This window comes from Tenrec ecaudatus, chromosome 13 (genome assembly GCF_050624435.1).
Source record: "Tenrec ecaudatus isolate mTenEca1 chromosome 13, mTenEca1.hap1, whole genome shotgun sequence".
Taxonomy (NCBI): Eukaryota; Metazoa; Chordata; class Mammalia; order Afrosoricida; family Tenrecidae; genus Tenrec; species Tenrec ecaudatus.
Genome location: NC_134542.1, coordinates 20686731 through 20707576, shown reverse-complemented (window position 1 = coordinate 20707576; position 20846 = coordinate 20686731). Strand labels below are relative to the sequence as shown.

The window sequence follows — 20846 nt, the reverse complement described above, 5'->3', positions numbered from 1 at the left end:
GGTGCAGGAGGAGAGAGGGGCACTGTGACAAGCAGCCCACTGGGGACCGAGGTGTCATCTCCAACTTCCTCTGAAGGGTCCCCTCACTTAGAAGCGAGGAGGAGAAAGGGGAGAACAAGACTCCAGACGGGGCATCCTGGCTGGGTGGAACAGATGGAGGATGACACATCCCAGAGACCCCCGGCTCTGGGCCCCGTGAAAGCCAAAAGCCTCCCAGTGCTCTCGTCCACGCACACATCCCCAAAGAGACGGACTCCACCGTGTTACGGTGGTGACCTCCATTGAGTGGTCCCCATTCCCCACCTGCCGGCCAGCCCCGTGCTAAGGACCACAGGGACAGAGGTGAGTGCTCCATGGGCTGGGGGACACTAAGCATCACCAGCTGTCACCAGAGCCAAGAGCGAGGCCGGGAAGAGCTTGCCCTTCACTCTATCCCAGGCTCTCGGTCTCCAGAGGCTGGGACCACCAATTCCTGTGCCACAAGCCAACCAGCGTGGGTACACTTTTGTGACAGTCCCCCTAGGATGGCCTGGGACCAGAGCACGCGGGCAGGGACACCAGCAGCGAGGAGGTGAGGGGAGACGGGAGCAGGCCTGGGGGCCAGAGGCTCTGCCCTCACCAGGTAGTTGCCGTCATGCTTGGACTTGAGCATCTGGGCCACCTGGCGGAGATTGTTGCGGAAGCTCTCCTCATTGGCGGAGCTGGGGAAGGAGACGGCCAGGATCCTCTCGGTGACATACACCAGGTCCAGCTCGCAGCTGTCCTCCATGGTCCTGCTCACGCTCATGCTTCTGAGGACACGATGGGGGGTGGCAGGGAGGGAGGGGACAGATGAGAAGCCACACTGCCAGCAGGGCAAGCCATACACACTTATGCCCCAACACACCATGCGAGACTCCCCCCATCCAGTCCAGGGTACTGAGCTGCCCGCTGACCCACGATCAACACAGACAGTTTCCCCAGGCCAAGGCGAGTGCACCCAGCAGGCCACCTCCCGGAAAGTGCAGAGAGCAGAGCAGATTGGGCTGGCAAGGACACCAGATCCTTTCTGAATCAAACAGAGGCCACACGGATTCCACCTTCCCATAGATCCTGTCTGCCCTGCCTTCCACCAGGGCACCCCGGGAGCCCAGCTCTGTCTGCAGACCCAACACAGCCTCCTGGCCCGGCAGAAGTCTCCCAAGGAGACCGACTGCTCTGGAAGACAAAGGGCAGCCCAAGCTGGGTGCTCTCCAGCCTGCGGGTGCTGAGTCTTCAGCAGGCCCCCCTCCCTGGCTCTAGAGCTATGGCGTGGGCAGGGAGGCCTCTCAGGGGAAGGGGGCAGCTCAGGTAACATGTTCCCTGGGGTTCTGGGTAAGACCACAGAGAACATTCCAGCCCTCCTAGAGGCAGGCACCTCTGCCCTTTGTTCCCTGGCTCTCCTCCCACATCGGTACCTCCCACCACCTGCCAAGCTGCTTGCTGACAGCAGTTTCGGACTCCTCAGGGTGTCGGGCAGGTGACCCCAGAGAGCCCAGCACCATCTGTGCTCCCCAGAGAGGTGGGAGGCCCTGGGCTGGGCAGCTCGTCCTCCCTGGGTGCCGGGTGAGGACACGATTGAACTTCCATCTGTACACCTGGCCCCAGCTTCTCTTTCTGGGAAGGGCTGTGGGCACCCACAGGAGAGCTACCGGGAAGGGGCCATGGACTCTGGAGTGCATTTCTAAAGCCCAGCAGTACTTCGAAGGGGGGGGGGGGGGAATGGAACTTCTGAGGCTCGCATGTGTGTGTATGTTGTTTTTTTAAAGATCATATTATTGGGGGCTCTTACAGCTCTTATAACAATCCATACATCCATTGTATCAAGCACATTTGTACATATGTTGCCATCATTATTTTCTAAACATTTACTTTCTTTTTTTTTTACACATTCACTTTCTATTGAGCCCTTGGTGTCAGCTCCTCTTTTTTCCCCTCCGTCCCCCTCCCACCCTCGTGACCCCTTAATAAAGTATAACTTATTATTATCTTCATATCTTACACCAACCACTATCTCCCTTCACCCATGGATTCTGTTGCTCATCCCCCTGGGCGGCGGGGGTGGGTGGGTTATGTATCTATTATTGTGATCGGTTCTCCCTTCCTCCTCTCCTCTCCCCAACTTCCCCCTACCATCCGGTATCCCTACTCCCATTTCTGTTCCTGAGGCCTTATCTGACCTGGAATCCGTGTGCCCTGAGCTCTTATCTGTCCCAGTGTACGTACTCCAGCCTAGTCTGCAGTGAAAGGCAGGATGGGGGTCATGATGGCAGGGGGTGAGGAAGCCTCAAAGAATCACAGGGATATTGTGTGCTTCGTCAGTGCTATACTACACCCTGGTTGACTCATCCCTTCCTTGAGACCCTTATGTGAGGGGATGTCCCATTGTCTACAGAAGGGTTTAGGGTCTCTGCTCTGACCTCTCTCATTCTCAACAATAATGGTTTTGTTTGTTTGTTTGTTTGTTTGGGGTCTTCTGATGAGGCCCGCACTCCCCCTTCCTATCGGAGGGAGGCAACTCTCACATTTTATCTGTAGGGCCTTGGTGACACCAGGACAGAGTTGAGATCCTGATCTCCACAGGGTTGTGTCTACACCCACCTGTGCCGATGGGGCTGGGATATGGGCGAGCCACGGGTGACACATGGCTTCCCCGTGGGGTGCTCATGAGGGAGACGGGATGGGGGAGTGGAATGTCCAGTGGTCTCAGGCAAGGAACCCAGCTCCCAGCTGAAGTTTGATGAGCCCCAGCTGTCCCTTGTCCCCCTGGGAAGTGTCTCGGTGTCAACTCATCAATAGGAGGGGTCCCTACTCAGCCCATAACCTTCCCAAGGTGAGTGTTGTCGGGGTGGCCAGCCTGGGACAAGGAACACGGATGTGAAGGCAGGGAGCCAAGTCTCCCCTAACCCTCCAAACCCTGCCAGGTCTTGGCTCTGAAGGAGACCCTGGGGTGTCCGGAGAACTTGCCAGTTGAGCTCTCTCATCTTCCCAGCCCCCACCTCCATCCCTAACATGGGAGGGGCATGGGCTGGCAGACAGGGCCGGGAGAAGCATGGGTCGGAGCAAGCAGCACCTCAGGCACTGGACACCTGGCCCCATCCCTTCACAGTTCTTAAAAGAGCTAAGCAGGTGAGCCAGCGCCACCACCTGGACAGTAGAGGTATTGCGCTCTGCCCCCACCAGCCCCAAGTGGGCCCTAGGCTGTGGGGGCAGGTGGGGATGCTCAGGTCTGCAGGACAGCTGGGGCACCATCGCCCCTAGGCCAGAAGGGGCTGGCTGTCTCACTCATCTCTAACTCAGGAGGTGATCGAGAGGACAGAGAGGGAGGGGACTCAAGCCAGAGAACCTGGACTGGGGGGGAAGGGGATGATAGAACCTTTGCATCAGCAAGCCACAGCTGTTTAAGACACACACACACATGCTGTTTAAGACACACACACACACACACACACATGCATACACACACACCCTCTCTTCTCCAGCCCAGACGGGCAGCCTTCCTTCTGGGAAGGGCCCTCCACCATCCATGGAAACCTGTCTGCTGAGAGAAGTGGTCTCCTCCAGCCTGGCTGGCGGCATTGTCAGCCAGAGCTGGATTCAAGCCCTCCCACTGCCTCCTGGTGGCTGAGCGGCCTTGAACAAGTCACCCTACCTCCCTGGACTAGACCGGCTTCCTGGACTGAATGGGAATTACAGATTTGCCTTGCAGGGTTGTCGTCGGAGCGAAATGAGTTCACGCAGGTAAACACACAAAGTCCAGCTCAAAGTTTAGGTTATGGGAGAACCTGGAGCCTGTAACTCCCAAAGGTCCTCGGGCCGCCTACAGGCACTGAGGCACTCTGGGTGCCCCCTGATCCCTACTGAGAGGTTACCATGCAGTCTCTGGGACCCAGAGACAAAGCTTAAGAACACACCCATAGTGCCACCCCACCCCCACCCCATCTGCAAGCCTCCCCTCCCTGAGGTGGGCCAAGCATACCTGACGGGCAGGGGATGGGGCTGGACGCTCGGAGTGATTCTGTCGGAGCCCTGGAAAGAGAGAGGGGACAAGAGGCTTTATGGAGGGGCAGTCAGGGTGGCGTGGCGGGTGTGGCTGAGAGCTATTCACCTCCTAGTCCCCTTTCTCGGCCAGCATTGCATCCCAGGGACCCTCAGACCCCAGCACGACAGCCACCCAGACCCAAAACCGTGCAGGTGGATAGACCCCAAGGGACGGTCCTGCCTGCCCCGGTGCCTAGAACTAACCCCACCCGAGCTGAACAATCATCTACACCAAGGACTCGCTCAGTCAACAGCTGCAGACCCACATTCACCTCGAAGCCCAGGCCCAGCAAAACAGCAGCCCCCATAGCGGACGCAGGGACCTCTACCGTGGAAGAGGAGGAAGGTGGGGAGGCCGGTGCACCTCCGCCAAGTCTGAACGCACGTGTACCTACCACCACTGTCCTACCCTCCCTCTCCTTTAAGGAAGCAATGCCAAGTGGTGCCATCAGACGTCTGAGAGGGCAAGAGACGGGCAGGCATGGAGCACAGGCCCAAGGCAGGTCTGCTGCAGGCAGCAAGAGCGGCTCCCACGGAGGCTCCACTCTTGGCCTGTCTTCCCTCAACGCAGACACAATTAGGAGAAAGTGACCCAACAGAAGTCCTTGGGGCCTCTGTGCCACCACGCCCCTGGGCTGCAGGCTGCCATGCCAGCGGGGCAAGCTCAGGCTAGGACTTTCCGACTGCACACTGGATGCTGGATCCCCCAGGGCAGCCTCTTGGGCCTCCAGCCTCCTCGTAGGGCTGTTGGGAGAACCCCAAGGAAGAACACACCCCAGGCCCTTCATGGGACACCCAGTGGATTCAAACAGCAGCTGCCCTCAAGCCCCCTTGGCTCAAGGCAACCCCCCACCCCCAGTGTATAACAGGAACTGGACTCTAGTGTGGCTTTCCATGGCAGTTTGGGGGGACATACTGATCACCCGGCCTCTGGTTCACAGCGACCATATTAGCCCTTGGCACCGCCTAGGGACCTTGGCTCTTATCGTCGGCATTTAAGGACCCATGTCCTTGTTGCCTTTGCAATCGCAACACTGACCTCGGCAGAAAACCAAAAGGCTGTGTCAGTCAGCAGCCAGCTCACTGACATAGAAGCAGGACCCCCACGCCCACCACACCGCCAAGGTGCCCAGGCTGAGCCCATTAGTGCTGCCAGACACTCCTGGGTCTCCCACGATCCAGACCCAACAGACACCACGTCCTCTTCGTCTCTTGGAGGGCACACAGGGCCTAAGACTGGCCAGGAGGGGAGAAACAGAGGCAGGGAGGACTCACCCCCAGACTCCTGGGGACACCAAGCAGAGAGGCTCCACCATCCAGCTTGGAGCAGTGAGGACAGAGGTGCCCCTGCGGCCCTGGCCCTGCAGTGGCTACGAGTTGGGTAAGTGGGCTTGAGGGCCAGCTCCCAGTTGCACCACAGTCAGGGCAGACCCAGGAAACAGAGGGCTCTCCACCCAGCTCCCCTCTGCCTGCTGCCTCCCTCCAGAGCCCCATCAGTAGGTTGGAGCAGTGAGGGGAGGAAACAGCCAAGTGTCGGGGTGGAAAGTTCCCCGAGTCCTCGCCCAGGGCACGAGGTCTCAGATTTGCATCAGTCTGTCCAGCGGGTGGGGACATGCACAGAGAAGGCCGTGTTTAGTTAGCAAGCCCCAAGCCAGACTGACCCAAATTTCCCCCCACCCCAACCCCTGGGGCCCACAGCAAGCAAACACTTCATCCATCTCTGCTCGGCCCCTGGCCCTGATGAGGAGCTGCTGAAGCACCCCAGCCTCAGGCCCTGTGCTCAGGCCCCAGGGCCACCCTGCTATAAATAGCCCTGGGGTTTCATGTGTTGCCACTTCCAGAGGAGGCCGCCGCAGCTGCTTTGAACAGCTGGACCCCACGACCAAAGCCAAGGCCGGCAGCGGGGCCAGGAAAAGGGGTTCAGGCATGGGGCCCGGGAAAGGGGCAATGGGCACCTGAGATAGACTTGGTGGGGAAAGGGGACACCCAGGAGAGCTGAGAGTCACCAAAGTGGCAGGGCCAGGAGAGCCGCCAGGAGAGCTGGCTTCTGTTTCCCCTCTCCCAAGGATTACAACACACCACATTCCTCCGCCTCCCCACCCCACCCCCACCCCCCAAAAGCCAGGAAGATAAATAAAAACTTGGCTGCACCCTCGTCTGGCCAGGCCGCCTCAAAGGTGATAAGGCCTAGTCCTGGCTGGCTCTGCTCTGCCAGGCTGCCTGGGGGCTGGGGGTGGGGCTGCCATGGACAGTGCCCCCCCCCACCAACTGCAGAGGAGGGGGACAGACAGCTGGACCATCACGGCCTGATGAATCAGTGGGCTACTGGCAAACGACAGGACTTCCTGTTTTCTGCAAAGCATGGGGGCACGTGATGCTTGCTGGCAGAGTGCAGGGCGGGAAGGGACAGGTCTGTCCAGGGCTGGTGTCCCCAGGGCAGTCTGCAGGGACTGTGAATGGGCGTGGGGGAGGCGGGGGCTGCGCTGTGGACAAGCAAACCACTGGCCTCACACGCAGCGGTGACCTCAGACTGGAGGTGCAGACTAAGGGATGCCTTCAACAAAGGGGGAAGGAAGAGCGAGCCGGACCCCCACCACTGCGCTCCCTCCCTCCCTGAAGGGTGTCCACTGACAGATGCTGCTGCCTGCATCCAGGTGCAGTCCCCAGCCTCAGAGAGCTGATAAGCCACTGATGAAAAGTACCCCGTGGTGCGTTGTCTTCCGCCCACCTGTGCCTCCGTGGGGGTCGTGGCGGGGGGGGAGGGGCAGGGGAGACCTTGCTCCTGTCACTTCCTACCTGCTCCACCTATAGCGCCTGGGGAATTAGGAGAGACTTTACAAACAGGGCTACAAAGGGCTTTTCTTTTTAGTAGAAAGGCCCGTCTCTCCACACCTCTGACAAAGGGCTGTCCCTGTGCAGCTGATGGAGACCCAGTGGCCCACCTGTGTCCAAGCAGAACTGTGCACCGTTTGGCAGGGGCCTTTTCCAAAGCAGACCCTACCCGGCTTCTCTTCTGAGGCCTCTGAACGCACTGCTGCTTCGGTACATTGGCTGGCATCCAGGTGTCAGCCATTCTCCACACCAGGGTTTCCTCTCTCCCTCTGCCCACCCCCCCTTCCCTCCGAGACTCCCAAAGCCCTTTACCCAAGTGGCTGGGGGTGTCCTCATGGCTTCTTCCCAGAGACCCACATAAAACTCTTGGTCCATGTCCCTGGACCCCAGGAGAACCCCCTCCCCGCCCTCATCACCCAAACACTCCTTGGCTGAAAGAAGCCCACGGTCAAACCGTTCCACCTGGCATCTCTCTAAGCCTCAGCCTCACCGGTCACCACTAAACTCTGGCTAGGGGGCCCCACTCCCTGTCCTCCTCCACGGAGCAAGAAGCAGGAGCCCCAGGATGTGGGTAGATGTGAGGAAAGCCCCGCCTTCCGTCCAGGTCCACAGACCAAACACCACAGCCCGCTGGCCCAGAAGGGAAGCTATTTCCTGAGCCCCCGCTCCTCGCCAGCCCCAAGGGGGCACGGTTGGGAGGAGGGTCTGTAAGCAAACACCAGGGCCCAAGCCAGGCAGCCTGGGGCTGGGGCTCCACCAACGTCAAGCGCCCATCCCATTCCAACATCTCCTCTGGGGGTTATCACACCCCCCATTCCGCCCCAACCCCACCAGCCCCTCCCGCCACACCTCTTCCCCTCTCCCCTTCCTGCCTCCAGGCTGGATTTTTCCAAAACAAAGTGCGACACAGCGCTCCATCCGCAGGCTGCACTCGGCATCCGCATCCACATCCACACGGAGGGCGGAAAGCAGCCGCTCCTGCCCTGTGAGCCCCGGGTCAAAGGCCAAGGTCAGGAAGCCATCTTGGCAAACAGGCAGGGATGCGCAGGTGGCCTCCGGGCAGCTATGTCCCCTCAGTGGCTGGGCCAACTGGACCTGGTGCCCGCACCCGGGTACCTTAGAAAGCCCTTTCTCCTTAGCAGTCCTCAGGCTGCCAGAGAACCCACTCCCCCCTCCACTCCCTGGTCCATCCTGGGATCTTTTACCTGGACTTGCTAGACCAGGAGTGGGGACCGTCCAGCCCACAGGCTGTAGAAGACCCCAGACATCGTCAGTGCTAGCTGACACCCCACACCTCCCCAAAGAAAAGCTGTTCTATCAGTCACACTAAAGTATTCTCCAAAAAAATAAAGTATTCTCCGCCCTCAAGTCCACTCTGGCTCACAGTGCCCTAAAGGACAGGGCAGAACTGCTCCCGGGGGAATCCAAGACTATAACTCTTTACAGGTGTAGAAAGCCTCATCTGTCTCCCTTGGAGCAGCTGGTGGTTTCAAACTACTCACCTTATGGTTCCACAGCCTAACATGTAACCCGATACGCCACCACTCCTATTAGAGGGAATTCGCTAAATGTTTGACCAGGATGGCTTGAGAATGACACCGTAGTTACCTATCCTAATGGTGCTTTGGCAGGAAGAATTGCTACCCACCCCCTGCCCTCCACCAACATTCACCTTGTCCTTCTAAATCTGGACAAGATCCCAAGCTCCGACCCATCCTGCCCATATGCATGCATGTGTGTACACACACAGACACGCATATCCCAGATCAGCAAAACTTTAAGAAAAAAAAAAGAAAGCCTCCGGTCCCAACAATTGGGCCAGGTCTCCCTCCCCAGAACCATGGTCATACACACCCTCCTGGTCAAAAAATTCTTCATGATGTCCAACTTCACCCTGCTGCTGCAGCTCCAGCGTACAGGATCGGTGTGGGCCAGGCTGGGGATGTGGGGAGCAGCTACTCTTGGACTTGGCTTATAAGCCTGCTCGGACCACTGGCTAATGGGCTTGGCTCCCACATAGTCACCCTGTTTCCCAGCCAAGGGTTAGGAATCCTGGATAACACTGGATCCAAGCAGCGATCCCAGGGAGGGAGGGCAAAGGCGTCCTGGGAGCCTTTGTTTCCTCCTTGAATCTGCTATCCTGGGGTGTCAGGAGCTGGAAATCCCCAGTCCAGTTTCTGGCCCTCCGTGGAAAGGGCAGTCGTGAGCATGGCTCACATGTATTGAGCCACATTATAGATGCTCCATGTGCATCCAGTCACTTGACCCTCAGTAGCAGTTACACGAAATGTTCACTTCCCCGTGGCCCCAGCCCCAGAAACCTCACAGCATACACAAGGCACCCTCCCAGAATGCTCCCTGTGCCCAGGGGTCAAGCATACCTTGAATAGGGCCTTCCCCCCTAACTTGAGAGCCATGCTCCCTGCTCCTCCTGCGGGGCCCTTCCGGGACTTGGATGCCTCGGAGCTTCAGGCTGCACCAGGACAGTATGGTCGTGGCAATGGGCTCCCCAGTGTGGCTGTCCGCAGGAGTGGCTGTCTCCTTCTCAACCCACCCCCTACCACTCCAGCACCGCCCTCCAGCCCTCACTGCCAACCCCCCCCCCATGTGGGTCAGGCAGCTGTCAGATGATAGGGCCTCATGCCATCAACAGCTCCCCTTGTGCCAACCGCCAAAACCACTCCCTGTTCCTCTGGAGATCTAGGCGGACAGGGTGAGAGGCCAGCAAGGGGGACCTGGCCCGGGGTGTGAGGTCAAATGAGACGCAAATATTGCTCAAAGCAGGGCCCTGAGCAAAGCCCCTCTGCCCTTCTGCAGGTCCCTTGATGTAAGGAACCACTCCATTTGTGCCTCCGCTGGGAATGCTTCCCAGAGGAGGTCCCCAACCTCGGAGGGCCCTCCTTCCCTAAGAGTCCTGGGGCCCTTTTCATCTCAGACCCCAGTCCGCTCACTGTGAGTTTTGCCCTGTAACTGCTCAACGCTCAACCAGGCTGCCCACCCCGAGGACTGAGGTCTGGCAGAGTGGCGGACAGATACACAGCTGGAAACCAAGGGCTGTATGTGCGGGGCCTGCTGGGAGCCCATCCACAGAGAAGGCCCAGTGAGCGTGGCAGGCTGAGGCTCTGACCACCTCCCTCCCGTCTCCAGCCCGACATACGTCTTCCTCCAGGATCTTCCTTGTGTTTCCCCCCAGGATGGCTCCTGCTCCCTGTGGACCGAGAGAGAAGAGGCAGTCAGAGAGGGACAAGGGGAAATAAGCAGAGGACTGTCTGGTTCCTCCTCGCTGGGCCGACAGGGCAGAGAACTTGGGAGCGGGCTGTATCTGCGGGACTCAGCGTCTCCTTGTCCACTAGAGAGCCAGACTCTCCTGTGTCCCGGGACTCCTCCTGTGGGAGGACATTCTTCCTCCCCCTCCATTAGGCAGATGAGAAGCGGCAGCCTGGGCACTCACATGCCCAGTCTCACCCAGTGAGACTCGTGGTGGAGTCAGGATTGGGAAGCCTGAGCTCCGGACTGCAGGGAGACGCCTCTAAGCTTCAGTATTCCCCTACTTGTCTCCTTCCAGCCCTGCGGGGTCTCTCTCTCTCTCTCTCTCTCTCTCTCTCTCTCTCTCTCTGTTAACTCAGAAGGATGCATTTAGAAAGCTCCAACCTGCTTTCTGACCTCACCTTCAATAAAGACCATTTGTACCCCCACCACCCACCCACACACACCTGCCCCCACTGCCACTGCTTTCTGCTCTCAGTCAGCATCCCCTGCCCTCGGCTCCCCGCCCCTCGTCTGACTTCCTAGTTCTCTGCACCCACGCTCAAGTTCTCTGGGATAGGCAGGTGTCCGACTCAAAGTGTCCCTCATTTCCGCTTACTTTCCTAGTTATATCCCAGAGGGTACCCGCCAAACATGTCTCTTCATCTCCCCCAATCTGTCTCGGGGCCTCCCAGCCCTTGACCATGCTGTAGTCCTGGTCCACCACCTCTGTGGTCACTCACCGTGTCTACTACATGCTTCTGTGTACTCTCAGGGTTGATGGGCTGCGAACAAAGGGAGAAAATCGTGTGAGGCCTCACATCGCCAGAACTGGGGTTCATGCCAGGACCAGGGTCCATGGTGAGCAGCCCAAGCAGGGCCAGAGCAGACAGCCCCAGCTGGTCCCAGGCTCCACAAAGGAAACCCAAATGCCTCCAAACTTCCCGGGGGCCCATGTGGCCTCTGTCTAGCACTCTGCTCGTAAGTAGCCTCTGGCCCCTTGAGCAGAATCAGACAGAAACGGAACTCGCGGCCATCAAACCAATGCCAGCACCTGGCAACCCTACAGGACAGGGTGGAGCTGCCCCTGTGGGTTTCCGAGATGGTCACCATTTACAGGAGGCAGAAAGCCCCGTCCTTCTCCCGAGGAGTGGGGGCTGGTTTCCAACTGTGGACCTTGCGGATGGAAGTCCAACGAGCAACCACTTGGTCAGCAATCAATGAGCACCTACACAGCCCGTCTCACTTCCTCACATGAAGACAGGGACCTGCTGAGGCAGGCGCCCTTGCTGCCTTTCCGCCCCGGGGGGCGGGGGGCAGACAGGAAGACTCGGGCTCAGAGAAGGTTAAGGTCATCAACAGTAGCAGGAGCTCGCAGATGGGAAGGCCAGCCTCGGGACTCTACGAGTCCTGCTCCCCGCACAAAGTCCCAGGAGCGGGAGAGGCTTCCCCAGTCTTCGGGGGACATGCAAGGTCCCCAGCCACCCCTGGCAGACCTCTACTTCCGTGGACAAAGGCTCTCTTCTATCTAGACCTCCCCCGCGACCCCCTGCCACCTTCCCACACCCAGGTGTTTGCCTAAGGAATGGTATCTTGTCTTCACCTCTGAGCTCTCCTCCATGAAGCCCTCTCTGTACACCCCTGCAAGTGGAGCTCCTCCTGTCCCTCAGTGGGTGAGGCTCTCACCTACCTGGCCTTTCTGTGGGGACACAGTTTATGTTCCTGGCGATTGTTGTTTGTTTGTTTGTTTTTTAATCATTTTTATTTATTGGGGACTCTTACAGCTCTTACAGCTCTTACATCAATTGTATCAGATATATTTGTACATATGTTGCCATCATCATTTCCAAAACATTTTCTACTTGAGCCCTTGGTATCAGCTCCTCTTTTATCCCTGCCCCCCCACCCTGGTGCATCCTTGATCGATTATCTATTGTTATTGTTACTTTGTATCTCGCACTGTCAGTTGTCTCCTTTCACCCACATTTCTGTTATTGATGGTAATTGTTTTATTTGGATCCTGATCCCACCTGCCACCAAAACAGCGTCACCGCTTTGTTGACTTGGTCGCAAGCTTCCTCGTTCCGGGGATCACATTTCCTGGCCAGTGGATCACCAGTAACAAGGCCAGTGGATCCTGGCCCTCACCTCACCGGCAGGGATCCTGCCCTCACCCTCACCTTCAGGCATCATCCTGCCTCTGCCCAGGCCAACAGCAGGGCATTCCCAAAAGCAGCTTCCTCCCCACTTACACAAAACACACCGGGAAACGAACTTTCTTATTTCTGGTTAACCGTGAATGCCATGCCCTGTTCCCCACAGGGTCACTGAGTCACTCAGAAGGCCACAGGCATGACTGTAAAGGTGGCAAAACAAACCAGCCTTTGTGGACGACGATGACCAGTGTTTAAGATAAAGTCCCTCAGGATAGGAACCCCCTACTCCCAGCCAGGCCCTGGGACCTGAGGGCTGAGCTGGTCATGTCTGCAGGCAGGAGACTAGGCACAGGGACTCTGAAAGGCTCTGCAGGCAGGCAGAGGGCTGCGCCAAGCTGGGCACAGAGGATACAGTGGGCCAACGAGGGCGGGAGTCCTCGCTTGGCTTGGAGACGGCTGACCGGTTCACCTCTTCCGTCTGGGATGCGGAAGTCAAACCTCCTCTCCAGAGGATGACAGTTCCTGGGTAGTTCAGGGCCAAGACAGGTGGGGCAGTAGAGAGACTGCAGGACCAGAACCAGAGGAGGAGAGTAAGAGGGTCACCAGCCAGTCGCTCTTACCCCTGCCCCCATAGACCCTCCTCTCCCTGGAGTCTGAAGATGGCTCTGGAAGATGAAAAAAAATACCATCTCCTCTCCCTACCACCCACCGCCACACAACCCACACAATTTCCACTGTAGGAGTTCAATTCTAACCGGACCACCAGAGCCTCCTTCTTAAACCACAGGCTCTTGGGCTGGGGCTAGTGAGCCCACTGGGTAAGCCACACAGGGAAGTCCTTTAGGATCCCTGCCATAGGCTGTCCACTAATCCCAGCTCCAACCAAGGAGTTACCTGATCATCCTAACCTCAACCAAGGAGGATCTGCTATTCCCAACCCCAAGTAAATATCCCAGCTCCTTTCTAAATCCCCCTTATCTCCAACCACACCCCCCCATCACTCCCCTTGGGGTCCAGCCTAGGAGTCCTCCTCTCCAGCAGCAGTGTTAGCTGTTTGCTGCAGTGGTGTTGGCACCTGATTCATGTAAACCCACACACCATGGGGTCCAGACCACATTCAGCCATGGGGATTCCACTGCCTGGTTTTCAGAAGTAGATCGACAGAACTTACTTCCCCATCTGTCTACGTCTAGGTCAGCGATTCTCAACCTTCCTAACGCCGTGACCCTTTAATACAGTTCCTCATGTTGTGGTGACCCCCCCCCTCCCAACCATAAAATTAGTTTCGTTGCTACTTCATCACTGTAATTTTGCTTCTGTTATGAATCATCATGTAAACAGCTGATATGCAGGATGTACTTTCATTGTTACAAATTGAACATAATTAAAGCATAGTGATTAATCACAAAAACAATATGTCATTATATATTGTGAAATATTGATTTCTAATTACAAATACACAAAATTTTGTCTTGAAGCATGGCGTAGCATGGGTAACCGTCTTAACGCTGGGTACTCATGTGGATGTATCTGCATGTGAACAGATCCGCCTGGAGACAGACAGAGGAGCGGTGTCTCGGTTCCTAAGACCATCAGAAATAAGTGTTTTCCGACGGTCTTAGGCAATTCCTGTGAAAGGGTTGTTCAACCCCCAAAGGGGTCACGACCCAGAGGTTGAGAACTGCTGGTCCAGGCGCTGTGCTGAAACCCATTATGAGCATGCTTGGTTGAGTAGAGGCTCTTGTGGGACATGGGTGACACACAAGCCTACACCGGCCGAAGGGTGATAGCTACTCTGCGGGTACCATGGCCGAGAACTGAACCCAGATCTCTCTCAGGGCAGGCAAGAGTTCTGCCCACAGACACCCCCTCCTCCCCAGCACTTCTGGATGCAGCCTCTTAACTGGCTTCGCCTCAAAGGCAGTGGACTGCACCTTACTGCCCTGGAGGGCTTGCTGACACCCAGGTAGCCTCTCCCCAGAATATCTTGTGTTGGCCAGTCTGGAGAATCTGTATGTCACGTACGCTTCCTGCTGAGGCTGACCAGTTGGGTCTCCAGGACCACGCTTTGAGGACCGCTCCAAACAGGGTCCTTTCAATATTGGGCACACACCCGGACTGCCACAGTCACAGGCACACCTGTCCTGGAAGACGTACAGACAAGGCCGCTTGCAAGGGAGGATGGCGCAACTTTGTCTCAAAGTACTCTGGGAGTGTCCTCTGGCGAGACCAGTCCCTGGCGAAGGACATCGTGCTTGGTGGAGTGGAGCAACAGCCTAAACGAGGAAGGCGCTGGACGAGAGGGACTGGCACAGCGCGGGGCGGGGCGGGGAGGTGTTTTGGTCTGTGGCACACGGGGGTCCCTGTGAGTTGGCATCAACTCAATGGCCTCTCACAACAACAAAGATGACCACCTTGAGGTGGGATTAGGACCCATTTTGCTCTGGTAAGACCACCTTCCCCTAACTGAGACCATGGTCAGAGAATCTACTACCAAACAAGGCCACCAGGTCGCAAGAGTTGCTTAGAGGTGGCTGACCCCTGAGTGAGTGGTGCAAACAGGCTACGTAACCAAAAGATTGAAGGTTCAAATACAGCCGGAGGTGCCTCCAAAGAAAGGCTGGAGATGCCGTCCCAGAAAGCAAACCGTGAGAACCCAGGCAGCCCGGTTCTTCTGTGACCTATGCGAGTCCACCTGCCAGCCTACGGGCTGCGGACTTTGTTTGCTTGCTGTTCTTGTTCAGGCCCCACAAGCACCAGCAGCAGAGCCCTGACATCACATGCTGACTCCGCGACGAAACAGTGTACCCCACGAACCCCCAATACGCCCATCATCCTGCTCCTCACTTAGCAGGACCCTGCACAGGGCTAGTGTGAGAAACCTAGCAGAGAGCCCCGAGCACAAAGCCTGCCACCTACCGCGTGCGTGCTCCGGCCCTGCCTGCTGGAATGGATCTTCTCCACCCTGCAGACATCACCCCAAACACCCAGGCCCTCTCCCAGCCCACCCCACCCCAACCAGTCAGGCGGTGACTAGAGCAGGGAGCCGGAGTCCATATGAAAAACCGCAGGCCCCAACTGTGCTAGAGCTGTCTCCTCTCCCTGCCAGCGATCAACTGCACCCCCTCCCACGGCCCTCGCCAGCTGGAGGCTGGTCGCAAGGAGAGCTTGCCAGCCATCGACACTGATGCCTTCAATGTCCTGGTCCACAGGCTGTCTCAAGAGCTCAGAACTTCTGAAAACCCCTCTGACCACCCCACCCCACCCCACAATGCAAACCTGATTTCTGCAAACCCAGCCCAGTGTGTGCACTGCGCTCCCCACCCTCCGGCCCCTCTTGCCTAAAGTCCTGTCCCGGCCTCCTACCATCTCTATGATGGCTGTGCCCACTGCTGCCAGGGCAAGGGGCTGGTGCTACCACATGAGGGCAGAGTCTCTTCTCCGCCACTGCCACCCTAAGGCTACGCCTGTCTTCTACCTTGCAGGGAAGCTGGAGGGTGGCCCTGGGGTTTCATCTCCTGGGGCAACAACACTCAAGCTCCACCAGCAAGGGTTTAATTCCCAGCAGCCTGGTGGCATAGTGGGTTAAGGGTGGGGCTGCTCACCACAAGGCCAACAGTTTGAAACCACCAGCCACTTGGCAGGATAAAGAAGAGGCTTTTGACTCCTATAAAGAGTTCTGGTCTCGGAAACCCACAGGAGCAATTTGATCCCGCCCTATATGGCAGCTGTGAGTCAGAATCAACTCAATTGATGACAGCGAGTTTTTGTTTTTTAATTTGATTTGTTTTTGAGTTTGGAGTTAATTCCACCTACTAGTGGGCGTCCCCACACGGTACACAACAGAGTCGCCCTCCACAGGTTGTTCACGACTGCCTTTGGGAGCAGTTCGCCAAGCCTTCCCCCCAAGCCACCTCTAGGTGCGTTTGAACTACTAACCTTCTGACTAGAAGCCAAGCCCTTTGCACTACCCCTGGACTCCAAGGGGCTCCCAAGGCCTCACCCATCACCCTACTTTTACCCAGAGCCCAACACACACGTACCTTCCACCCTCTCCCCAGGTTGCTTCTTTTCTACCTCTTCACCTCCCATATATGATGCCCCGCCCCCCATCCGAGCCTAGGACAGTCCCTGGCACAGTGCTCTGAGCTCTTCGGGAATAATGGTGGAATGAGTAAACCCAGAGAGTCCCTGACGAATTTCCTGCCACCCCAACCTGCGTGGCAACCACTCAGCACAGCTCAGCCTCCGGAGCTGAGGTCCCGTCTTTCACGTTCCTCATTTGCCATCACCTTTATACCCAGCTCTCCCTCCCCACCCTCACAAATGTCCTACCACCTCACTGCGCAGAGCCGGCAGCTTGTCCATCCAACGAAGGGGGAGTACTGGCCGGAGAGGTACGAACAGTCTCATCTCGTGCTGAGAGGAGTGGCGGGGCTGGCTTTCAGACCCACCCAGGCCTTGGAACATCTGCCAGGAGCTCACCTCCATGGCCCCCTCCTCGGTCCCCAAGCAAGGGCAGGCAGGGGCAGCTGGGTCCTACCACAGGGCTCCGTCCGAAGCAAGGAACAGATGGAGCCCAGCTCACAGTCCAGACCCAGGACAAAGCTTGCTGGTACGGATCTCAGGCTTCCTAAAGTCTTGAGAAGCTGCCTCAGGGTCTCTCCAGGCGTCTTCCAGGCGCCCTCTGGCCCTCGGGCAAGATAATTTGGACCTAGTTTGAGAGCAGGGGGTAGGGTTTGGCCCTGGCGGGGCCCTTGGGGGGAGGCAGGCCTTGCTTTTTGTGGATGCCCCAGGCCAGGAGACTGGTGTGGCGCAGCTGTATGGCAGGTGAGGGAGCAGGCGGCGCTCGGGGCACAACACAAAGAGGCCCCCTCGTGCTCTCGGCCCTGCAAGTGCACCTGAGCAACCCAGAGCGGTAGCACCTCCCAGATCCTGCACCGCACCCCTACCCCCACCTCACTTGCCTCACCCTAGACCCAGCGCTGGTCTGGGGACCCCGTTCACAGTGTGGCTGCAAGCGCAGTGGCTGGAAGCACTCAGGGTGCCCCGGGCACAGCACTGGGCTCTGCTCTTTCATGACTGTCCATCCCCAGCACCTCCCTCCCAGTGAGGGTGACTGATGGACACTGCAGAAAGCTGAACACCCCACGGGATGTCACTTCCCCAAGGTGCCACTAAACAGAAGTGAGAGGTTCAGACCCACCTTGGACCAAAGGCCTGGCAAACTTCTCCCAAGAAGACCCAATCATCAGAAACCCTACTCTGACACGCATGGGGTCCCTCCATAGTAACTGACTCCTTACAAATCCCTCAGGCTCCCCCCAGCCCCACCCCTCGGGCTCCCACCAGCTGCTCTCCTGTCTGGGACAAGCCTACTGGGCCTTACAGAATGGCAGCAGCCCCTGTCTCGGGTCCCCGTGGGGTGGGGGTGGGGGAGGAAGAGAGTGGGACTTCTTCAATACATTTCCAGAGGAAGAGCGAAAGAGGCCTGCAGTCGGAGAAACTGAGATCAGACATCAGAGAACACTTCCTGAATGTGGCAAGCTGGGAACCACAGGGCGGAGAAAGGAAACGGCAAAGCTCTTCTTCCATTTTTGCCTTGCCAACGTTAAGAACCCACGCGCCCTCTCCCTCGCCACACACGCATGTATTGACTGACAACCCCCGCCCCCTAATGTGTGAGCCGGAGGGAGGTGGGGAGGTCTGCCAGGGGCCTGCTATAAGGGCCACGTAGAGACTGGAGCTGTAGGACCCACTGGCAGCCTACAGGGAGGGTGGGCTGCTGATGGACAGGAAGGCCAAGGCAGACCAGAAGGGGATGTGAGGGGAGGTGCCCAAGGCAAGGCTTGGGGGTGGGGAGGGGGGCGTGCAGAATGCAGGCTGGGCCTCCAGAGGAACATTCCGTCCAGAAATTCCTCACACCCTCCACCCCCTTCCACCCCTTCCAGCTCTCCCCACTCTGGCCTCCTGGGAGGCCTGGAATCCAGGCAGGCTTTCAGGCCAAAAAGACCCCGTGACATCACAGAGACTGCCATGGCGATGAACTGTGAGGTCACACTCACCCTGGGGAGAGGCAGGAGGAGGGAGGGCGGTCAGGGCTGGAATGTGCTGGGCCACAGGGCCTAGAGAAAGCTATTCCAGGCCCACTTGTTCCAGAAATAGAAGCCCCGGCAGATGCAGGAAGGGCTGAAGGCGATGGGGACGGGCCTCAGACGCCATTAGGGGGAGTGTGGTGGGCAGGAGGAAGGCATGGCCATCGGGCAGCCTTCTCAGGAGGACTGTCCACCATGGTAACAATAGCAAGTGTGGTGGCAGGAGGAAGCCAGAGGGTGCAGCCCCCTGAGGCAGTGTCCCACCTGTCCCGGGACCCCTTCTGACCAGTGAAGGACACAGAGTCACAGGAAAGGTGAGCATCAGTTGCTCAGTGGAAGCTCAGTTTTGTGCTCCCCGATGCCTACAACTCCCCGCTCTACACTGCTCCCCATCCCATCGAAGGAGGAAGAGTGCAGGTTAGGGGGGTGGGGGGACGGAGGGCACCAGGAACCAGTGGCTCGGGGCAGAGCCAAGCAGGGGTAGGAGGCAAGGGCAGCAGCTGAGCCTGGTCCCTGAAGTGTTTGGGTTCAGTGGTTCCAAGGTCACATCCTCTCCCAGGCAGGCTGAGGCCACCAGAGGAAAAGCACAGGCTGGCTGTGATTAAGTGGAAAGTTATGTCTGGTTCTCCTGGCATGTCCCCACCCCCACTCCCAGGTTGTGGGCGGGGCCTGAGCAAGCCCACTCCTGTCCTTAGCCTCACCCCCAATTCACCCCAGGGGACCCAACACCCAAACCCTGACTGAGGCTGGGCACCAGTGGGCACCTCACACTCACAAGCCCTCGATGACAATCAGCCATTGCGCACAACCGTCCCCAGGCCCTGCTGCCTGTGGATGCTGTACCCCTGCCCCACTGGGCCAAGGCTGGAGGTCCATACTTCCCCAGGTTCCTTGGTAATGCCCCTCTTGCCTCTCTTGCCTAAACCCTGCCTACCCCGTGCCCGAGCCTCGACAGCAACGTCCTCCCGTCTGGCCTGCAGCCTCCTGACAGCGCCCTCCCAGCAAATCACCCTGCAAGTCAGAGGCCAACACCAAACACACCCTACAGCAGCAAGCCTGGACGGGGTGCCTGAGGCTGTAAATCTTTACAGGAGCAGACAGTCTCTTCTTCCTCCCATGGTACAACTGGTGGGTTCGAACCACTGGCCTTGTAAGGAGCAGCCTGACACCTATACTCTCTTCAAAATCCTCAGTGCACTCAGGTCTTCCCATACCTCCCCAAGTCAGGGCCCCCAAGAGGTGTTCAGACCCTGGTAAAACGTTGTTGCAGCTCCTGGTCCGACAAGGGCAAGCTGCTCGAAACTTTTCACACTGGCTTTGCCCCGTCAGACTGGGTAATGTGTACCAGTGGCCTTGCCCCAACCAGGTCTCCATTCCATCCCGCCATCTTCTGGTAGGCTCTCCCGCCTCCTATTCACCTTTCTTCTGTGTGCTCCAATCTTAACTGGATAAGAAACAAGAGGTAGACTTTACCCAGCAGCTGCAGGTGCCCTACCCGGTCCTCTCTCAATGGGGGTCACAAAAGAGGTGTTCATTCTACTCCAGGGGTCACATCCCCCAGATCGGTAGCTCCGGCTCAGAGCAGCGCCTCAAGGGGCCCTGCGGTCCTCTGCCTGAAGAGACCCCCTGGAGAGGCTCGCCAGCTCATAGTCTAGGACAGGCCAAGGGCACATGTTCGGTTCGAGAGCATCTAGTCCCAAGACCACCCCAGGGGGCTGCTCAAAACCCCACCTCTTCATAACCATCTCCACTGACTGGTCTCTTGGAGAACAATAGAAAAGGGGGTCATGTGTTCCCCACTTCATCTTCCCCCGGCCCAATGTTTTCCCCTCTCAAATGAAAAGCCTTAGTTTTGACATAAATTGAGATTGTCAACCGCATGCCCTGTTTGGGGGGATCCTCTTGGGAATACCCAGAATCATACCTACCTCTCTCCCACCCCCGACCCACCCACCTCACCTCTCACCCCTGGGGCTCCCGCACCCCTCCTTGTCTAGCACATGGTAAAGTCACTGCCATCGAGTCCATGCCAACTCCCCAGAACCCCACAGGACAAGGTGGAACTTCCCTGAAGGTTCCCGAGACTGTAACTCTTTACCGGATCAGAAAGCCTCGTCTTTCTCCCTCAGAGCAGCTGGTGGTTTCAAACTGCTGACCTTGCGGTTAGCAGCCCAATGCAGTCATCGTTATGCCACCAGGGCTCCTGGCGCATAGTAGGTGTTTGTTAAATATTTGGTGGTGGTAAGGTTGGAGGAAGTACAGTTAGAATGCTTCTTAGAAGCAAGGATGGTGAGAGTCCGTCTCAAGTACTGTGGACATGGTATCAGGAGAGACCAGTCCCTGGAAAAGGACGGCCTACATGGTAAAGTAGAGGGGCAACTAGAAAGGAGGAGACCTTGGACAAGATGGACTGACACAGTAGCTACAAGATCGTTGGATAGACCCTACCGTAAGTCCC

The 20846-nt window shown here is 57.6% G+C and overlaps 1 protein-coding gene across 10 annotated transcripts in view; it reads right to left on the bottom strand.

The window, feature by feature from the left end:
- The window catches only part of TNS1 (tensin 1), a 191668-nt gene that overhangs the window by 100619 nt on the left and 70203 nt on the right, over positions 1 to 20846 (bottom strand). For all 10 annotated transcript variants that reach the window (XM_075528917.1, XM_075528907.1, XM_075528909.1 and 7 more), the window contains exons 3-6: positions 10881 to 10922; positions 10049 to 10099; positions 3998 to 4047; positions 620 to 791 (exon numbers count right to left, since the gene is read on the bottom strand). In XM_075528917.1, the coding sequence (XP_075385032.1) occupies positions 620 to 787 (168 nt within the window). In that variant the 5' untranslated portion in view covers positions 788 to 791; positions 3998 to 4047; positions 10049 to 10099; positions 10881 to 10922. The remainder of the gene's footprint in view (positions 1 to 619; positions 792 to 3997; positions 4048 to 10048; positions 10100 to 10880; positions 10923 to 20846) is intronic.